This window comes from Arvicanthis niloticus, chromosome 6, assembly GCF_011762505.2.
Source record: "Arvicanthis niloticus isolate mArvNil1 chromosome 6, mArvNil1.pat.X, whole genome shotgun sequence".
In the NCBI taxonomy this organism is placed as follows: Eukaryota; Metazoa; Chordata; class Mammalia; order Rodentia; family Muridae; genus Arvicanthis; species Arvicanthis niloticus.
The window spans coordinates 6952971-6970724 of record NC_047663.1 but is presented as its reverse complement, the minus strand read 5'-3'; the positions used below and the strand labels follow the sequence as shown (position 1 = coordinate 6970724).

Here is a 17754-nt window from a genome sequence, read left to right as displayed (position 1 = left end):
CATCTCCATGACAACATGGCAAAGCCGCCTCCCTCCCTGATGCTTAAGACCTTAAGATTTTGTTTTGGGTTTGACGGATGTTCTGTTTTGTTGACGGGGCCTTGTCATGTAGCGGTGGCTTGCCTTGTAGACTAGGCAGTTCTTATAAACTCCAAATTCTGGGATTAAATTATCACCATGTCTAGATGACCTTAAGATCCATCTGCCCTGCTGTCACTCCATCCATCTTTCTCTCCCTCCCTTTCTCCTCTTCCCCTCCTCTCTCCCTTCCTGAGTCCTTCCACACATCCCCGCGGCGGCGGCTGCGCGGTTAATGCCCAAAGCCTCCAGCTCTAGAAATCGGGAGGGGGGGGGCCCAGGAGGCGCCCAGTAACCACGCCCAATCCCGTCCTGGTCCTGCCCACTTTGTTTCCTGGGGCGGGGCTAGAGCGACTTCCTCCCAGAACCCGGAAGCGGTGTGGAGAGCACCGTGAGGGGTGTGCCTTCGGTTCCAAAATGCCACGGCTTGTCACCCAGGTTGAATTTTGGTTTCAAACCCGGCTCTGACAGGATCCTGAGACACCCTGGCCATCCCCACTGCGCATCCCCAGCCGCCACGCACTGCAGACTCGGATCTCAGGACAAGACTGAGTTTGCTGTCACTCTGTCGCCGCCCGGACAGGTCAGGATCCAGGCGAGGGTTTCGGCCTTGTGGCCTCTACCCGACCTCCCAACTCCGCCGCCCCAGCCATGGCACAGAAACCCAAGATAGACCCCCACGTCGGGCGGCTAGGCTACCTGCAGGCGCTGGTCACGGAGTTCCAGGAGACCGAGAGCCAAGGTGAGAGGTGTGGGGTGGGCACGAGGGACCGGGCAGGGCTCTGACGGCAGCAGCCGCACAGGCCCGACCCCAGCGCCGTTTCTCATTGCAGACGCCAAAGAGCAAGTCCTCGCCAACCTTGCCAACTTCGCTTATGACCCTGGCAACTATCAGTACCTACGGCAACTGCAAGTCCTGGACTTATTCCTCGATTCTCTGTCAGAAGAGAATGAAACCCTAATCAAGTTTGCTATCGGTAAGAGTTAGGCTCCCCCTCCATCCCCCACCCCCCCGCCGATATGGACTAGAGCGACTTAGAGAGTCAGGCATGATGCCATTCGCTTGTAAAACCAGCAATACGGAATGCTGAAACAGGAGGATTGCTGCGACTTGGGGGCCAGCCTGGGACACAGAGTAAGACACTGTCACTAACAAACTAGTCTTTGGGATGGGATCTCATCTGCTAGAGCAGACCTCCTGTGTGTGGACCACCTCCTCCTCCACACATTGTCCTGCTCACAGCTCATTCTGAACAAGTCTAGAAGTCTCTGCTAGCTTTTCTTTCCTTCTCTCTTTCGTTCCTCTTAGAAATGACATTATAATCAAGGAAATGGGCTGAAACCACTTTGAAAGAAGTTTGGAGCTTGCTCTTGTATCGTTTACTGTCGAGTGACGCAAAGGCGACTTGGAATCTGTAGCCTAGGACTTCTGCAACTGGATTATTTTTAAGGCCGTTTGAATTATTCAAGATAGATTCTTTTAAATTTGCTGTGTATGCGTGTGCTGGCGCGTGTGTGAGAATGAGTGTGAGCATGCACGTGCACCATGCTGTATGCATGAAGTTTTTCAAAAGTCAGTTCTCACTGAGTGGTACAGCGTGACACAAGCCTTTTATCCCAGCACTCGGAAGACAGAGGTAGGTGGAGCTTTCTGAGTTCCAGGCCAGCCTAGAGTAAGTACTGAGTTCTAGGCCATCTAGGGCTCCACAGTAAGATGCTGTCTCCAAAAAATAAAGTAGTAGTAATAGTTGTTGTTGTTGTGTTCTCCCCTTCCAGTTGCTAAGGCGAGATGTCTTGTGTCTTCAGAGGAGGGCATTGTACTCCATAGCTGGCCCATGAGCTTCCAGCTGATCCAATGTCCCATCTCTCCTAAGAGTGCTGGGGTTCCAGATGCTCACCGCTGCAACTGGTTTTCTTTCTTTATTTATTTATTTATTTATTTTTTTTTTTTTTTTTTTTTGGTTTTTCGAGACAGGGTTTCTCTGTGTAGCCCTTGGCTGTCCTGGAACTCACTCTGTAGACCAGGCTGGCCTCAAACTCAGAAATCCGCCTGCCTCTGCCTCCCAAGTGCTGGAATTAAAGGCCTGCGCCACCACCGCCCGGCGGGAAGAAGTTTAGAATTTAAGAACAAACTAATTCTTTCAGCACATATCTTTAAAAACTTTCCCCATATAGTAAGAAAGAAGCCCTAGGTACACTGAAAAAGAAACAGTCTGTAAGGATGACTTTAGGGCAGGAATGCAGCTCTGTGATGGGGTACCTGTGTTATGGTGCGTGTACCCCATGCCTAAGGCTCTGTGGGTCAGTCCTCAGCACTGGAAGAAGAGAATTCCAGTATCGTTTAATGTTTAGTTATGCAAATTTTCCTAACAATACCCTAAAAAACATTCTTTTTTATTAATGGGGAAGGACAGGGCATTTGAGGTCTCACAATGTAGCCCTGGCTGGTCTGAAACTTGTCTGCCTCGTGGGTGCTGGGATTAAAGGTTGTTCCACCATCCCTGGCTTTCAGAGGATAATTTGTAGAGTAAGTTCCTGTACCCTGTGGCTCCTAAGGATGGAATTCAAGTCATGAAGTTTGATGGCAAGTGCCTTTACCCATTGAACCATCTTGCAGGCCCAAAAGGACATTTTTTTGGTCATTGGTTTGTAACTATGATCCAATCCAGGACCTGCATATTTCATCTGACTATGTTCCTTAGAGAGACCTCTTTAGGAAGGTTTGTCTTAGTCAGGGTTTGTATTCCTGCACAAACATCATGACCAAGAAGCAAGTTGGGGAGAAAAGGGTTTATTCAGCTTACACTTCCACATTGCTGTTCATCACCAAAGGAAGTCAGGACTGGAACTCAAGCAGGGCAGGAAGCAGGAGCTGATACAGAGGCCATGGAGGGATGATACTTACTGGCTTGCTTCCCCTGGCTTGCTCAGCCTGCTTTATTATAGAACCCAGGACTACCAGCCCAGGATGGCACCACCCACAATGGGCCCTCTCTCCTTGATCACTAATTGAGAAAATGCCTTACAGCTGGATCTCATGGAGGCATTTTCTCCAGGGAGACTCCTTTCTCTGTGATAACTCCAGCTTGTGTCAAGTTGACACAAAACCAGCCAGAACAATGTTCCAAATAGACTTTTTGTTTTCTAACAAGTTGAGAAAACTTGAAGAGACTGGGAGTATGACTCAGTTAAGTGTGTGGTGGCCCGTGCCTGTAGTCCCAGCACGCAGGAGGGAGGGACAGGAGGACAAGGAGCTGGAGAGCACCTTCAGCCGAGGAGCTGATTCAAGCCTGAGCCACTCAAAACTTGTTCTCAGCAAAGAAGAAAAAAAAAACGAGAAAGTTCCAAAAATAAAGAGGTCCCACCCATTCACACTTTTTCCTATTCTTAACTCCTTGCGTTCTCTGCTTCACTGTAATTAATGAGCTGGTATGATAGGTCATCATTAACTCGTCTTTATATTATTCTTATGACCTTCATTTTTTTGTCCTAATACACTTTTTCTGGCCCAAGATCCCACATGACATACCTGGCTTGATCATCAGGCCTTATTTGGGTGTTTTTGTTGTTTCTGAGACAGGGTCTCACTGTAGCTCTGACTAACCTGAACTCATGTTAGGAACATTCAGTGCCAGTGTGACATATTTCTCTCGATTCTCCTTCATGACCTGGCTGAGCAATTGTTTGTCAGACATCTCCGTTATGAAGCTGCCCTCTCCCCTTCCATAGTATACTCTTGGGACAGAGTTTATTACATAAATTATCTTAAATCTCTTGAAACTTTTTTCACATTTGTTTAGTCTGTGTCTCTGTGTGTATTGTGTGTCTGTTATGTGTGTGTGATGACAGGAACATGGAGGCCTGGGTCAGCATGCAGGGGTTGGTTCTCTCCTTCACCATGTGGGATCAAGGAAGGAAGCTCAGGTTGTCGGACTCGGCAGCAAGGGTCCTTCCCCGTGAGCCTTCTCTGCAGCCCCTTCCATCTCCTTTAATCCTTATGTTTGGGAGATTCTGTGCCAGGAGAGATGTAAGCAAATATCTGCCTTCCCTGTAGGGCGTCAGCAGCAACCAGACTTAGATCCTACCAGAGTATATCTGTGTAACACTGATTTTATTGGGCCTGCTTACAGAACATAGCAGCTATACCACTAAAAAGCCTTGCCCCGTCACAAAGGGTGATTTTCCTCTAGTGGCATAGATGGAGCCCCTACCTTCCCCACCCCCACCCCAGTAACTTTTCACCAGTAAAACTGCAGCACCTCCATGGCCACAAGCAGTTAGTGCATGGTCATATACAACAACTGAGGTGCGGGGGGGTTGGAGGGGGTGTCCCCAGGAATCCAGAGAGGTCTGATGGCTCTCCTACCTCCTCCTGAGAGAGCATCAATAGTCAGCAAGTACAGTGGGCATGTCTCACTGTACTGATGAAAATGACAGCTCCGTGTGGTGTCATATGTCTTCAATCCCAGCGCTCAGGAGGCAAAAAGAAAATGTCGGCACGCTGTGCTGTGTGGAAGGTAATGATTACAGTCCCTTCATAGATGATCCATTGCTCCATAACGCTGATCACACCACATGGTCTACACCACAGCTGTAGGATGTCCCTCCTTCCTGTATGTCTCCTTGCTCTTAAAGGTATCACTTAGCTCAGGGCTTCTTAAACCTTTCTCACTCAGGAGCCTTTTTTGCATAAGAATAAAAATTGGCGGGGGTGGGGATGGGGGGGAATATAAAACAGGGTTTCTCTATGTAGCCCTAGCTGTCCTGAGATTCTCAGTGTAGACCAAGCTAGCATCAAACTTACAGAGATCCACCTGCTTCTATCCCAAGTACTGGGATTAAAGGTCTGTGCCACCACTACTTTCTGCCTGAGAAAACTGGACACACACACATAGCTATAAGTACACAAGTCAAACATAACAAGCCACAAATACAGCTCTGGCATTTAGGAGGTAGAGACAAGAGAGCCAAGACTCTTGGGTGATTTTCAACTGAGTAACAACTTTGAGACCAGCCTGAGTTACACCTCCCTGTCCAAGGGGGCAGGGATCTGGTATAGGTATAATTTTTCTGTTTATTAAGGACAGTACGTGTATTAATAAGACTGATTGTTCATTTTTCACACGCTCAAACCTGGCTGAATGTTTGATACTGTGGGGCATAGAAAGACCCTCCTCTGCCTTTCAGAGTTCTGATGGCTTTGATGTTACAAGTGCTGAGAACCCTGATTCACAGATACAAAGTAACAATGGTAGGTGTATGTTTAGGTTGGGTTTAAAGCTGTGCATGCACACCCAACTGGCCAGGTTTCAGGACCTCCGCCTGTGTTATAACCTCATGTATGATTTAGCTTGTCCTTCTGTCTCCTCCATTTCCTGTAACATAGAGACTCAGTTGAACAGCCTAACAGTTCAGTGACACTTTTTATCCCTGGATACATCACAGTTCGATTTAGAATTCTAAGAGACGCCCAGCTCTTCTCAATGTTCCTGGAATACAGGACTGGAATACAGAGCCTCCCATCTTTTCTCACAGTGAAGCAGCTCTGAGACCCATGGAAATCCTGGCTATGGCTGAGGGGCCAAGGCTTTAATTCTAGCACTTGGGAGATAGAGACAGGTGGATCTCTATGAGTTCAAGGCCAGCCAGGGCTGCATGGAGAAACCCTGTCTTGAAAAACCAAAAAGAAAAAGAAAAAATTCCAGTCTCCTCACCCTCCACAAGCAGCTGCTCTATTAAGTGCAGTGGTGAGGGAATTCACTGTAGGAGTCAGAACCCAGAAGAGGCTAGTGCCGCTGCAGGCTGAGGGATGGAGCCTCACGTGCAGGGGGAATGGTGGGGGCTGGGTGGGATCTAGGGGTCTTCAGAACATCCCTATGGGGCCCTCTATACCTGGGCTGAGGTTGGAGCCCAGTTGTCTAGATCTTACTGCCTGTAGCCTGTATCTCTGCTCTTCGAGAAGCATGTTATACTAGATAATCTAAAAAGTCTAAAAATTGGTCTTAGATTAGGATCATGAGTTCAAGGTCAACTTCAGCTATATAATGAGTTTAAAGTAAGCCTCAGTTTACAGGACCCTGTCTTAAAACCCTCTACAAGTGCATACCATTGGTCCCAACACTCAGGATGTAGAGCCAGAGGGATCTCTGTAAGTTCCAGGCTAGCTAGAGTCTACATAGTGAGTACTTTGTCTTTTTGTTGTTGTTGTTTGTTTGTTTGTTTTGTTGTTGTTGTTTTGTTTTGTTTTTCGAGACAGGGTTCCTCTGTGTAGCCCTGGCTGTCCTGGAACTCACTCTGTAGACCAGGCTGGCCTCGAACTCAGAAATCTGCCTGCCTCTGCCTCCAAGTGCTAGGATTAAAGGTGTGCGGCACCACTGCCCGGCGAGTACTTTGTCTTAAAAAAATAAAAAATAGGGGGCTGGAGAAATGGCTCAGCAGTTAAGAGCACTAACTGCTCTTTCAGAGGTCCTGAGTTCAATTCCCAGCAACCACATGGTGGCTCACAACCATCTGTAATGGAATCCAGTACCCTCTTCTGGTGTGTCTGAAGACAGCTACAGTGTACTCATATACATTAAATAAATTAATTAAATAAATAAAATAGCCAGATGGTTGTAGCATATGCCTTTATTCCTAGCACCTGGGAAACAGAAGCAGTCGGATTTTTGTGAGTTTGAGGCCAGCCTAGCCTACAGAGTGAGTTCCAGGACAGCCAAGGAAAACTCCTGTCTTAAAAAACCAAGTCTGCCCCAGTGTTTCCTTTTTCCTGTCCTGTCTTCACACAGTCTAAGTCTCTGGGGCATAGTGTTGATGTGATTGCTCTTGTATTTATCTTATGCAACTTAACAGGTCCCAGTGGGACCTAGATGCAGATTCGATGGCCACTGTCATTTCCCGACCTTGGACTGCCTCTGGCACTAAGAGGGGAGCACTGCCACACACCCGCTCTGCTGCTGAAAGCACTGGCCGCCTTGGAGCGTCTAGTCCTTGTGCCTGGTAGGGGTACTTAAGGGGGTGTCCCTGAGAAGCAGCCTGGCTGTGCCCATTTCTGCAGTTAGGAGCTTGCCTGTTGCACCTGGTGGTGCCCAAACCCAGGGTCATATTTACTCACAGAAGAACCAGCAGGCACTGGGCAGCCTCTTAGTCACGAGAAAGCTGTCCATGATGTGACTTTGGCTGAAAAGTGGATGGATTAGGAGGCACCGGCTCTAAAGCCAGGATCTCAGTAATACTCAATATCGAGTGAACAATAGTTAAAACATCCCGTGCACCTGTCATCCCAGGGCAACATGGAGATGCAGGGAGACCACAGGAGGACTTTGCTTCTCTGAAAACTGATTCTTAGGATGCCACTGGGCACTTGGCAGTTTTGTTGCTAAAGCAGGATCTGTTCCTCTGAGAAGTCAGGTTTAATTGGCTTCCTAGATCCTATAATACATATAACTGCCACCAGGTGGCAGCAGGGCTCAATGGCTAAGTCCCTACAGCCTCTTTGGAAAGCAGCAGTGTATTTCTCTTGTAATTAATGTCTTTGACATTTGATTTTCTTTTATTTATTGATTTATTTTATTTTTGTTTTATGTACATTGGTGTTTTTCCTACATGTACATCTGTGTGAAGGTGTTGGATCTCCCGGAACTGGAATTATAGACAGTTGTGAACTGCCATGTAGGTGCTGAATTGAACCGGGGTCCCCTTAAAGATCATCCAGTGCTCTTAAACCTCTGAGGCACCTCTCCAGCCCTGTCTTTTTTCTTTTCCAGTAAAGTATAGCACCATGGGTTCACAGTCCCAGCCACTTGGGAGTCCTAGGCAGAGTGTCTTCTAGCTTGATGTCAAGCAGGGTTATTTTAGGTATAACAGTTATGTGTGTTTTAATTATGTGACACACAGCTGACCAGTGTCACAGGATTACAGAATTCAAGAGAGAGATCCCAAAATGGTGGCTCATGATGTAATCCCAGCACTGAGAGACAGAGGCACAAGGATCTCCAGAAGTTCAAGACCAGCCTAGTCTACATGGGGGAATTCTATGCTCAAAAGCTACATGACAAGGAAGGCCTTGTCATGTGCATACATGCATACATACATGTATATTTTCCTCTTACTCATAGCTAGTGACAGCATTTTCAGGGTGCTGAAGTAAAACCCAAGAACAAATTAGTGCCCAGTGAAGCTTTTTGTGTATATTTTTTATTATAAAAAATGTATTACATTATGATTGTGCATGTGATGTGGAAGGGGTGTGTACACATGCATCCGGGGTCAGAGGACAACTTCATGGAATCAGCACTCTCCTCCCGCCCTTACGTGGGGTCCTGTGGTTGGACTTTGGTCACCAGGCATGCTCAGGTACCTTTACCTGCAATCTCACTGACATGTTTTTATTTTTGTTTTCATTTTCTTGTCTCTCTGTGTAGCCCTGCTTGTCCTGGAACTCACTCTGTAGACCAGGCTGGCCTTGAACTCAGAGATCTGTCTCCCAAGTGCTGGGATGAAAGTCATGCACTACCACCGCCTGACCTGTCCACCTTTTTTAACCCCCAGGAAATCCCTTTGAGAACCCTTGCCAGCACCAGCTCCTCCTTTGTGACTCCACGTCACCTGTTTCTCCAAGTCCGGTTCTTTCATCTCAGGTTCCATCTTTCAGGGGTTTCTATGGTTACTGGTATCCAGCAGAGCCCTGCCTTTGACTCTTGCCTCTAGCTCTTCAGCCCCCGACCCCCCCCATCTTTGTCTGTTCAAAGCAAATTCTTTAGCTAGTCAGGACTTGCTCTTCTCTCTTCTTTCTTTTTCGGTGGCACTAGGAATGAGCCCAGGAGCCTGCGCAGGCACCCACCACAGCCACGCCCAGTTCACCCTTTCTGTTTTGTAATGATCTTGTAAGTGGAGCATGATGGATGTACAGTAGACTGCACACAGTGGAGCATGATGGATGTACAGTAGACTGCACACAGTGGAGCATGATGGATGTACAGTAGACTGCACACAGTGGAGCATGATGGATGTACAGTAGACTGCACACAAGTGGCAGTCTAGTTAGTCCTTAGATTTGTTAAGATATGACCCCTACCTGTACCAGCAGCTCCTTGGTCAAGATGTGTCTTGTTTCTCCCACATGCCCCAGGCAAGCACGGCTCTTACCTTTGTTCCTATGGACTGCTTTTACCTGGTCTTGGTCTTTATTTAAGTGAGATCATGTAAGATCCATCCTAAAGCTAGCTTTTTAAAATAATTTTTTTAACTATTTATTTATTATATGTAAGTACACTGTCACTGTCTTCAGACACCCATAAGAGGGCATCAGATCTCATTACAGATGGTTGTGAGCCACCATGTGGTTGCTGGGATTTGAACTCATGACCTCTGGAAGAGCAGTCAGTGCTCTTAACCACTGAGCCATCTTACCAGCCCTTTAAAATACATTTTAAAATTTTAAAAATTCTTCTTTTATATATTCTCATCCCTAAGGCAGTTTTCGCTCCCTCCCCTCTCCCCTCTGTCCTCTCACCTTCCCACCACCCTTCTCTCCCTCCCCCTCCTGAGTCTGTCCCTCCCACCCTCTCTCCCAGATCTATCCCCCTCTATGCCTCCCTTCAGAAAAGAGCAGGCCTCCTAGGGACATCAACCAAACCTACAAACATAACACTGTATAACCAGCTACAGTAAGACCAGGCACGTAACATCACATCAAAGCTGGACAAAACAGCCAGCAGCAGGAAAAGGGTCCCGCAAGCAGGCAAGAGAGTCAGGGACAGCCCTGCTTCCACAGCTGGGATTCCCACAAGGACACCAAGCTACTCAGCCATAATATCTGCAAAGGACCTAGGTCAGACCTCTGTAGGCTCCCTAATGTCTACTCCCTCATGAGTCCTGGTCAGTTGATTCTGTGAGCCATGGTCTCCTGGCGTGCCCCTGAGCTCCACCTAATGTTCGGCTATGGGACCCTGCATCTGTTCCCTTCAGTTGCCAGATGAAGTCTCCTTGGTCTCTTTGATGGTGATTCCGCTAGGCTCCTGTCCCAGAGCATGCAGCAGGCAGGACAAACTGAAGGTTGAAGGTTTGGTGGCTGGGTTGGTGTCCCAGTCCCTCTCCTTGAGGCCTTGCCTGGTTACAGAAGTCAGGCTCTGTGTTGAGGAGACTTCGCCGCTAGGTTTCTCACCTAAATCCCTGAACTTCCCATAGCATTATATTTCCACCTTGCCCCTGAAATACCCTCCTCCAATTTCAGTCCTTTCTCCCAGTAGTTTCTCTCCTTCCATCCCCACTAAATCTGGATGTAGGGAGGCACGGTGGCAGAGGCATTTGGGAGGCAGAGGCAGATGAATCTCTATGAGCTCAAGGGCAGCCTGGTCTACATAGCAAGTTCCAGACCAGCTAGAGCTACCAGTGAGACCCTATCACCTACACCCACACACACAAATTAATTCTTTCTATGTGTGTTCTCGAGCATGGAGGCCAGGGGTGAATGCTGAGGGTTATCTTCTGTGGTTCTCCACTGTAGGTTTTAAAGATGGGGTCTCTCATTGAATCTGGGGCTCACCAAACACCCACACACTCCTGTCTCTCCCTGACAATGAACAAGTTACAGACCCACACAGTTATGTCAGGCTTATTTATATTGGTGCTAGGATCAAACTCAGCCAAGCACTTTAACAACTGAGCCATTTCCCAAACTCCAAAATTTATATTTTTGTTTTCTTTATCTTTAGAATTTCTAAAATATTTATTTTATGTATGTGTGTGTGTTTGTGTGTGGTGGAGGAGTGTGTGGGTCCATGTGGACACAGGTGCTGATGAAGGCCAGCAAAGGAAGAACAGTATGTGCCAAGCCTTCTCTCCAGTCCTCGTGGCTTTGTGTTTATTCATGTACCAGTCTGTCTGCGCGCGCGCACACACACACACACACACACACACGCACACGCACGCACGCACGCACGCACGCATGCGCACACATGCTCACGCCCCCTCCCCATGCCCACACATGCTTGAATGCAGATGTACACAGAAGCCAGAAGGGGGTTTAGTATCCCCTGAAGCTGGAATTCATGCTACCCACTGGGGGTCCCGAGGATCAAACTCAGGTCCTCTGCAAGGGCAGTACACACTCTTAGCTGTTGAGCCATTTTTCTAGCCTGGAGACATTATGTTTAAAGCTCTATATGACATTTTTCATCCAATAGGCTTGCTGTAATTTACTTATTGGATGGTTTGCTACTTACATTTAGCATGCCATGAAGCTTCTGGTTTCTCTTTCTTACTATCCTTTTGGGGGAGGGAGGATGCTGGGGATAGAAGTCAGGGTGGCTCGCACGCTGGGCAAGCGTTCTTCCACTGAGTAACCCTCAGTCCTGTGTTACTTTCCTCCACAGCTCTTCTCATTTAGGGGCGGACTGTTGGTTGGTTGGGTGGTTTGTTTTAGGTTTTGTTGTTGTTTTGAAACAGGGTTTCTCTGTGTAGCCCAGGCTGGCCTTGAACTCAGACATCTGCCTGCCTTTGCCTCCTGAGTGCTAAGATCAAAGGTGTTTGCCACCACTGCCCAGCTCCACAGCCCTTAGCTCTTCACAGCAGGCAGGCTCAGGGAGGTGGACTGAGGCAGGGACTCCGATGGGTCTGGTACTTGGTCTTGGTGCCCAGCCCATTCTTCTTGTCTTAGAAACTCTCTGTCCTTCTCCTGGGCCCTTACCCTATTTTTCATCTCCAATTGATGCTGTCAGCTAAGCAGAGGGGCCTAGAGCCCTGATGGCCAGAAACCAAGTCAGTGAGTACAGGAAGTAGTCTTCCTGCATTGAGGAGCCAGAGCGAAGCAGAGGGTTCCTCTTAGAAAAGGCCTAGGCTGGAGAAATGGCTCAGTGGTTAAGAGCTCTGACTGCTCTTCCAGAGGTCCTGAGTTCAATTCCCAGCAATCACATGGTGGCTCACAACCATCTGTAATGAGATCTGATGCCCTCTTCTGGTGTGTCTGAAGACAGCTACAGTGTGCTCATAGAAATAAAGTAAATAAATCTGAAAGCAAGAAAGAGCGAGCCTATAGGTCAGTGAGTTGAGGGGACCTAACCTGGAAGGATGGAGGGAGGGGTCTTACTCATCCTCCCTGTGCAGATGCAGGCTTTGGTTCTGGTGTCAGTGTTCTTGCCTGCATGTATGGACATGCACTACATGCATGCCTGACAGCCATGGAGACAAGAGGGCATTGGCACCCCTGGAACTGGAGTCCCAGGTTATTGTGAGGCACCCTGTGGGTGCTGGGAACAGAACTCAGGTCCTCTGGAGGAGCACCCAAAGCTCTTGCCCTCTGAGCTAGCTCGTGACAGTTCAGAGCCCTGGTCTCTTACTCTAGACTGTCCTCTCCAGAATTCTAGTAACATAGTAACAGTGAAGCATGGTGTTGTGTCCTTCCACTTGAAGATACAAATAGTGGTGGGCTGGACTTTGGAAGCCTTGGCCGAGGACTGGGGCTTGGTGACCTTGCAGTCCTTGTCCATGGGCAAACTTCTCCCCAGGTCTGAGTGTTTCCTCAACTCACTAGCCAGAGAGAAGCTGGGAGGGGGATGAGAGGAAGCTGGGACCCAAGCAGCCAGCTCATCTTTGCCTTTCTCCAGGGGGCCTCTGCAACCTGTGTCCTGACAAGGCCAACAAGGAGCACATCCTGCAGGCAGGAGGCATCCCACTCATCATCAACTGCCTGTCCAGTCCTAACGAGGAGACGGTGTTATCCGCTGTCACCACACTCATGTATCTCAACTCACCAGGCACCCGTGCCCATCCTGAACTGACCTCTCTGCCCGTGGTCCAGTGCATGCTGCGCTTTTCTCTCTCAGCCAACACAAGGCTCCGGAACCTGGCCCAGATATTCCTAGAGGACTTCTGCTCCCCAAGCCAGGTGGCTGAGGCCCACAGCCAGCAGGCCCATTCTGCCCTGGGCATCCCACTGCCAAAGACTGAGGCCCCACAGCAGCCCTGATCCAAAGATTCTTCAAGATCCTGCCACTTTCTGCCGAAGACTAGCCCTGGCACAGGCACAGGCAGCAGAAGGCCGATGGCATGCGGAGCCCATCCTGCCCACGTGGTGCCTGTTCAGCTGCACGCAGGTTGGCATGACAGGCATTTACATCTAGGAAAAGCAGCAGGCGTGACGAAGCCAGACTTGAGATGCTTAGAGAAAGCTGGTATGGCTTCCATGGACTGGCTCTCAATGAACTACTGACAGAGGACCACCTCTGGTGCCCCCAGTGCCCAGCTAATACCCTCATGTAAGAAGCTGTGCACCTGGGAGAGTGGCCAGTACCATAAGTGTCCAGAGTCATTTTGATGGCTAGAGATCAGTCAGCCTTCTTATCTGGGAAAATGCCGTGGGTTAACTCCTCCAGTGTTGAGGCTGAGTATCTGGGCATGGTAGCATTGACTCGGATAGCTCTGCAGACCCGAAACGACTGTCTGCACCACCCTGCTCTCTGCTAGGCTCCCTATGAGGGATGCAGAGGTGAAGTCTCTTCCCATGGGTGTCGCAGTTTAATGAGTGTTAACGAAAGGCCACTGGGCATCAGGAGCAAGGCCCTGCAGTGTGAGAGCTGAGTGTTCAGGGGCACACCTCGTCTCTCTGGGGAGGCCTACAGAGAGGATCCTGGGATATGGTTTGCCGGGCTGTGGACCTCTCATGTACCAGCTGCCAAGTATGGCCCCCTGTCCCTTCAGAAGAGTTGCTCTGGCCCCCTTTGCCTGTGAGTCGAATCTTCTGACACTTGGGTGGGTGCCCTGGACATGAACCCTTCATGGGCTATCCCAATCTACTTCTGCCATTCTCTCAGGAGCCAGGAACCTCCAGTAGGTGCTGTCAACCCCTTAGGACTTAGATACAGACCTTCAGTAAAGATACCTAGAAACCAGATGCCCGAGAACCTCTAATCTGATCCCTTGAGAGACAGAAGCAGGAGGATGGCAATGAGTCTGGTCCAGCCCACCTAGTGAGTTCCTGGCCAACTTGGGCCATGGAGTAAGATCCTGTCACAAAGGTCCTGTAACTGGTGATCCCGCCCTCCTCTGCCAATGAAAAGGGGGAAAAAAATGAAACTAGGGAAAAAGTGCAAAGAGTAGGCCTGATGAGAAGTTGGGGTTTAGGAAAAATGGGGGCCCTGATACTCAACATTGTCCTCCCTCAGAGAAGCAAGAGGGATGAGATCTTCAAGGACTGGAGGGGCTGGCTGTGCAGCCACGGGATGAAGGAAGGGGGGAGCCTCTATCACTGCGGCTGTCTCTCCCCCAGGAACTAGCCCTCTCCTGTCCCAGGAAAAGGGGCTTCAAAGAACCAAAGCCTTGTGTTTGGTTTTTATTTTTATTAAAAATCTCTTGATTTTTCTCACTGTTATCTATGTGTTAGCCTCGTTCCTTCTGGGTGCAGGCTTCACGGGAGGGGCCGGAAGGCAATTTGTTCAAGTGGCAGCTACAGTGGCTCCCTGAAAGTCACCTGTCCAGGCAGGGTCCTGCTGACCCACCTCAGGGTCCTTCACAGGCTGGCTCGCTTACTGTCTATGATTCCCCTCCAATTGTCACTCCAGGATAGCAGCCGTCTTCTTGTGGGGGGCAGGGCCAGGTGCTGATTGTGGCAGCAGGTGAATAAGATGTGCTCCCAGCTTGGGGTCTCCTCTAGACCTGGGGCAGCAAGGACAGCAGGCGCTCTGTAATCTGGTTATTTTTACTCCTCCCCCTTAATCCCAGCATGCCTGGAGGTTGTCAAGGTTACTGGCCCAACCTTGAATGTCGTCTTTGTCGTCAATAAGCAGGTCTCCCATGACCACGGTCTTGTCCCTAGTCAGGATAATCCGCTCCACAAACTGTGGCCCCAGGTTCTGCTCCACCCAGCGGTACTGTACAGGTGGGGAAAAAAGGTCAGCGGAGCTAGCTAGGCTCAGAATGCAAGATATAAGGCATGGGGGCTGAGCCCTCAAACGCACGGGACCGCCTTCACCCAGCCCCCATTTTCTGAAGCTTATTTTCTAAATCAAAATTGGAAAGCCAAATCTGCGCAGGCGCCAGCACCTTCTCGCCCACACAGTGGTCGTACTTCCGCAATGGGGTGGTACAGATGAAGACCTCGGTGCTGCGGAGAAGGGATGCAGTTAGGTCTGGGCACTGGCCGTCTTCCTGCCCGCCCCCTCCTCACCCTCCTTACTCTTGCATGTCGTTCATCTCTCGCAAAGCGTCCACGGCCCCGGGGATGGGTTCCAAGTTTAGGAAAAAGCCTGGAGCTTCATACACACTGACCAGTTTTTCCTGAAAGAGAGAGATCCGTGGTCCCGCTCCTGCCTTCCAGCAGGGGGAGCCCCAGAAAAGACCCACAAAAAAGATTCTGCAGGAGACCCTTTTCAGGCTTTCTGGTTTGAGGGTGAACTGTGGATTCACACAGCTTGGCGGCCTAGAAGAGAACACAAACTAGAACTCAAGACTAGAGGTTCCCCATCGGGTCTCCTACCTCCAGGTCCGGCCGCAGGGCTCGGTACTGCTCTTCGGCGAAGAAGCCGCGGCGCTGTTCCAGCGGCACGTGCGGGTCCCCGGGGAAGCGGCGGCGGAAACCCTGTAGGAGGGCAGACTCGAAGTCAGCTAGCACGCCGTCCATGTCCACCAGCACGCGCACCGGCCGCTTCGCTGCCATTGCCACGCCCGGGGTCTCCGAGGAACAAGGCGGCAGCAAGCACAGAGAATGCCAGACCCGGAAACTAGCTTCCGGGACAGGGGAAGGGGCGGGCCCGACTCTGTCATTTGCTTAGAGTGGCCAACGAGGTGCCCAGGATGGCGTTTCGTCCCTTATGGGGCTGCCCTCTCCTGTGCAGCATCAGAATCCCTCTCCCATGACCTCCAAGACCTGAAACACTTTGCAGTGGGGGACCCGCTTCGCTTGCTGCATGCATACTCTGCCTCTCCCATGCTTGTCCAGGCTGGAGGCTGACAGGATCAGGAGTCTCCCAGTTCAAGACATGAGAAGGACCCAACTGTGTGCGTGAGCTGGAGTCCCAAGAGACAGGACTCATAAGCCTGAGTAGGTTTGAAACAGTTTTGTTTCCAATCTGAGTCCACTACTTTTTCCCCATGGAACCGAGATCTCCCGTAGAATCGAAAGCTTTTATTTCCTTCTAGAAAATGTTAAACCTTGACACACACACAAACCTGTTCTTGTAGATGTCAGAGTCCATGGAAACATCACATCAATTTACCAACCTATAAATACAGATTTGAGTGAGTGAGCCCTCTTGCTGGCTAGTCTTCCCTATGTAATGACTCTTTTTTTTTTCTGGCTCGGGGTTTCTCCACGTATCCCTGGCTATCCTGAAACTGACTATGTGAACCAGGCTGGCTTCAAACTCCCAGAGATTTGCCTGCTTCTGCCTTCCACGTGCTGGGTTTAAAGGTGGACGCCGCTACATCCCGATATGACATAACTTCTAAACCATGACAGAAGTATGTCAAAATGGAGGCTGACACCTCTCACTTGAAGAAAAGCCAGTTTAAAACAAAGGAGTATACGGTGGCCCACATCTTTAATCCTAACACTTAGGAGGCAGAGGCAGGCAGACCTCTGAGTTCCAAGACAGCCAGAGCTACGTAGTGAAGACCCTATCTTAAATTTTAAAAACACAAAAAAAGCAAACAAAACCGGTAAAACAAACAACAAAAACATATCCTGGTAAGTTCTTACTTAGGGGCTGAATTTTCACTAAGCCAAGATAATTTTTACATAAACTGAGTAAAAAGGTTCATTTGCTGGTTTTTCTCTCCTGCCCTTTCAGTAACTTTTAAGAATATTTTGAGAATCCCATACATGTATACAATGTATTTTTACCCTATTTACCCCAGACTTCCCCCAACATCTACTGGACATCTCCCCTTATTTTTTTTGGAACAGGGTTTTATGCACCCAGGTTTGCTTCAAATTCACTACCTACCTGGGCTAACCACTAACTTCAGATGCTCCTGTCCCTACCTCAAGTGTGGGGGTTAAATGCATGCACCACCGCACACCACATTTTATAAAGATCTTATAAGTATTTTACCCATGTGCATGTATGTGCACCACATGCAAGCATGCAGAGGCCAGCAAGCTTGTGAGCTGCTACGTGGGTGCTGAGAACTGAACCTGGGTCTTCTGCAAGAGAGTGAATGTTGTTTTGAGGCAGGGTTCCTCTACATAGCCCTGGCTGTCCCGGATCTTCCTTGGTACACTAGGCTGGCCTCAAACTCAGAAGAGATCCACCTGCCTTTGCTTCCTGAATGCTCAGATTAAATGTGCGCTACCACTGCCTGGCCCAGCAAATGTTCTTAAGCACTGAGCAATCCTCCAAGCATACCAGCCCCAGTTGAAAAATGGTTTGAAGATGTGACTTTGCAGATTCTTTTCTAACCTGGGGTAATAAAACCCCATCCTGCAAATGTTTTCAGACAGGCCCCTAAAATCTGCTCCAATAACGTTGAGGCTGGTTAAACTGCCACTCCCTCAAAACACCTGCCACCAGGTGCTTATCTCTAAAATAAAAGTTAAGGCCAACCATCAAGTTAGAACACCAACTAGGGAACTCCCTTCCCAGGAGCCCCACCCTTGCTAAGAGGCTGAGAAAGATGGGCACAGGTTTACTCCCTGTGAGATTCATAGTAGAAAACCAGGCCTTTAAAAGCCATGACCCTATT

At 49.2% G+C, this 17754-nt stretch overlaps 2 protein-coding genes across 4 annotated transcripts; one reads left to right on the top strand and one right to left on the bottom strand.

Annotated features, from left to right (window-relative positions):
- The first annotated feature begins 427 nt into the window (after positions 1 to 427).
- Armc7 (armadillo repeat containing 7) lies at positions 428 to 14443 on the top strand. Of its 2 annotated transcripts, none has more exons than XM_076935483.1 (3): positions 428 to 820; positions 912 to 1055; positions 1388 to 1956. In XM_076935483.1, the coding sequence occupies exons 1-3, from the start codon at positions 730 to 732 to the stop codon at positions 1399 to 1401; spliced, it is 249 nt and encodes an 82-aa protein (XP_076791598.1). In that variant the 5' UTR covers positions 428 to 729; the 3' UTR covers positions 1402 to 1956. The 2 variants fall into 2 exon arrangements, with proteins under 2 accessions (XP_076791598.1, XP_034363510.1); XM_034507619.2 differs by lacking the exon at positions 1388 to 1956 and adding an exon at positions 12681 to 14443 and having other exon boundaries at positions 431 to 820.
- On the bottom strand, positions 14392 to 15811 carry Nt5c (5', 3'-nucleotidase, cytosolic). Of its 2 annotated transcripts, none has more exons than XM_034507618.2 (5): positions 15548 to 15810; positions 15248 to 15348; positions 15115 to 15175; positions 14828 to 14942; positions 14392 to 14727 (listed from the first exon to the last, which is right to left on the bottom strand). In XM_034507618.2, exons 1-5 carry the CDS (start codon positions 15725 to 15727, stop codon positions 14582 to 14584), a joined length of 603 nt encoding a protein of 200 aa, XP_034363509.1. In that variant the 5' UTR covers positions 15728 to 15810; the 3' UTR covers positions 14392 to 14581. The 2 variants fall into 2 exon arrangements, with proteins under 2 accessions (XP_034363509.1, XP_076791597.1); XM_076935482.1 differs by having other exon boundaries at positions 14585 to 14753; positions 15548 to 15811.
- Between the last annotated feature and the right edge of the window lie 1943 nt (positions 15812 to 17754).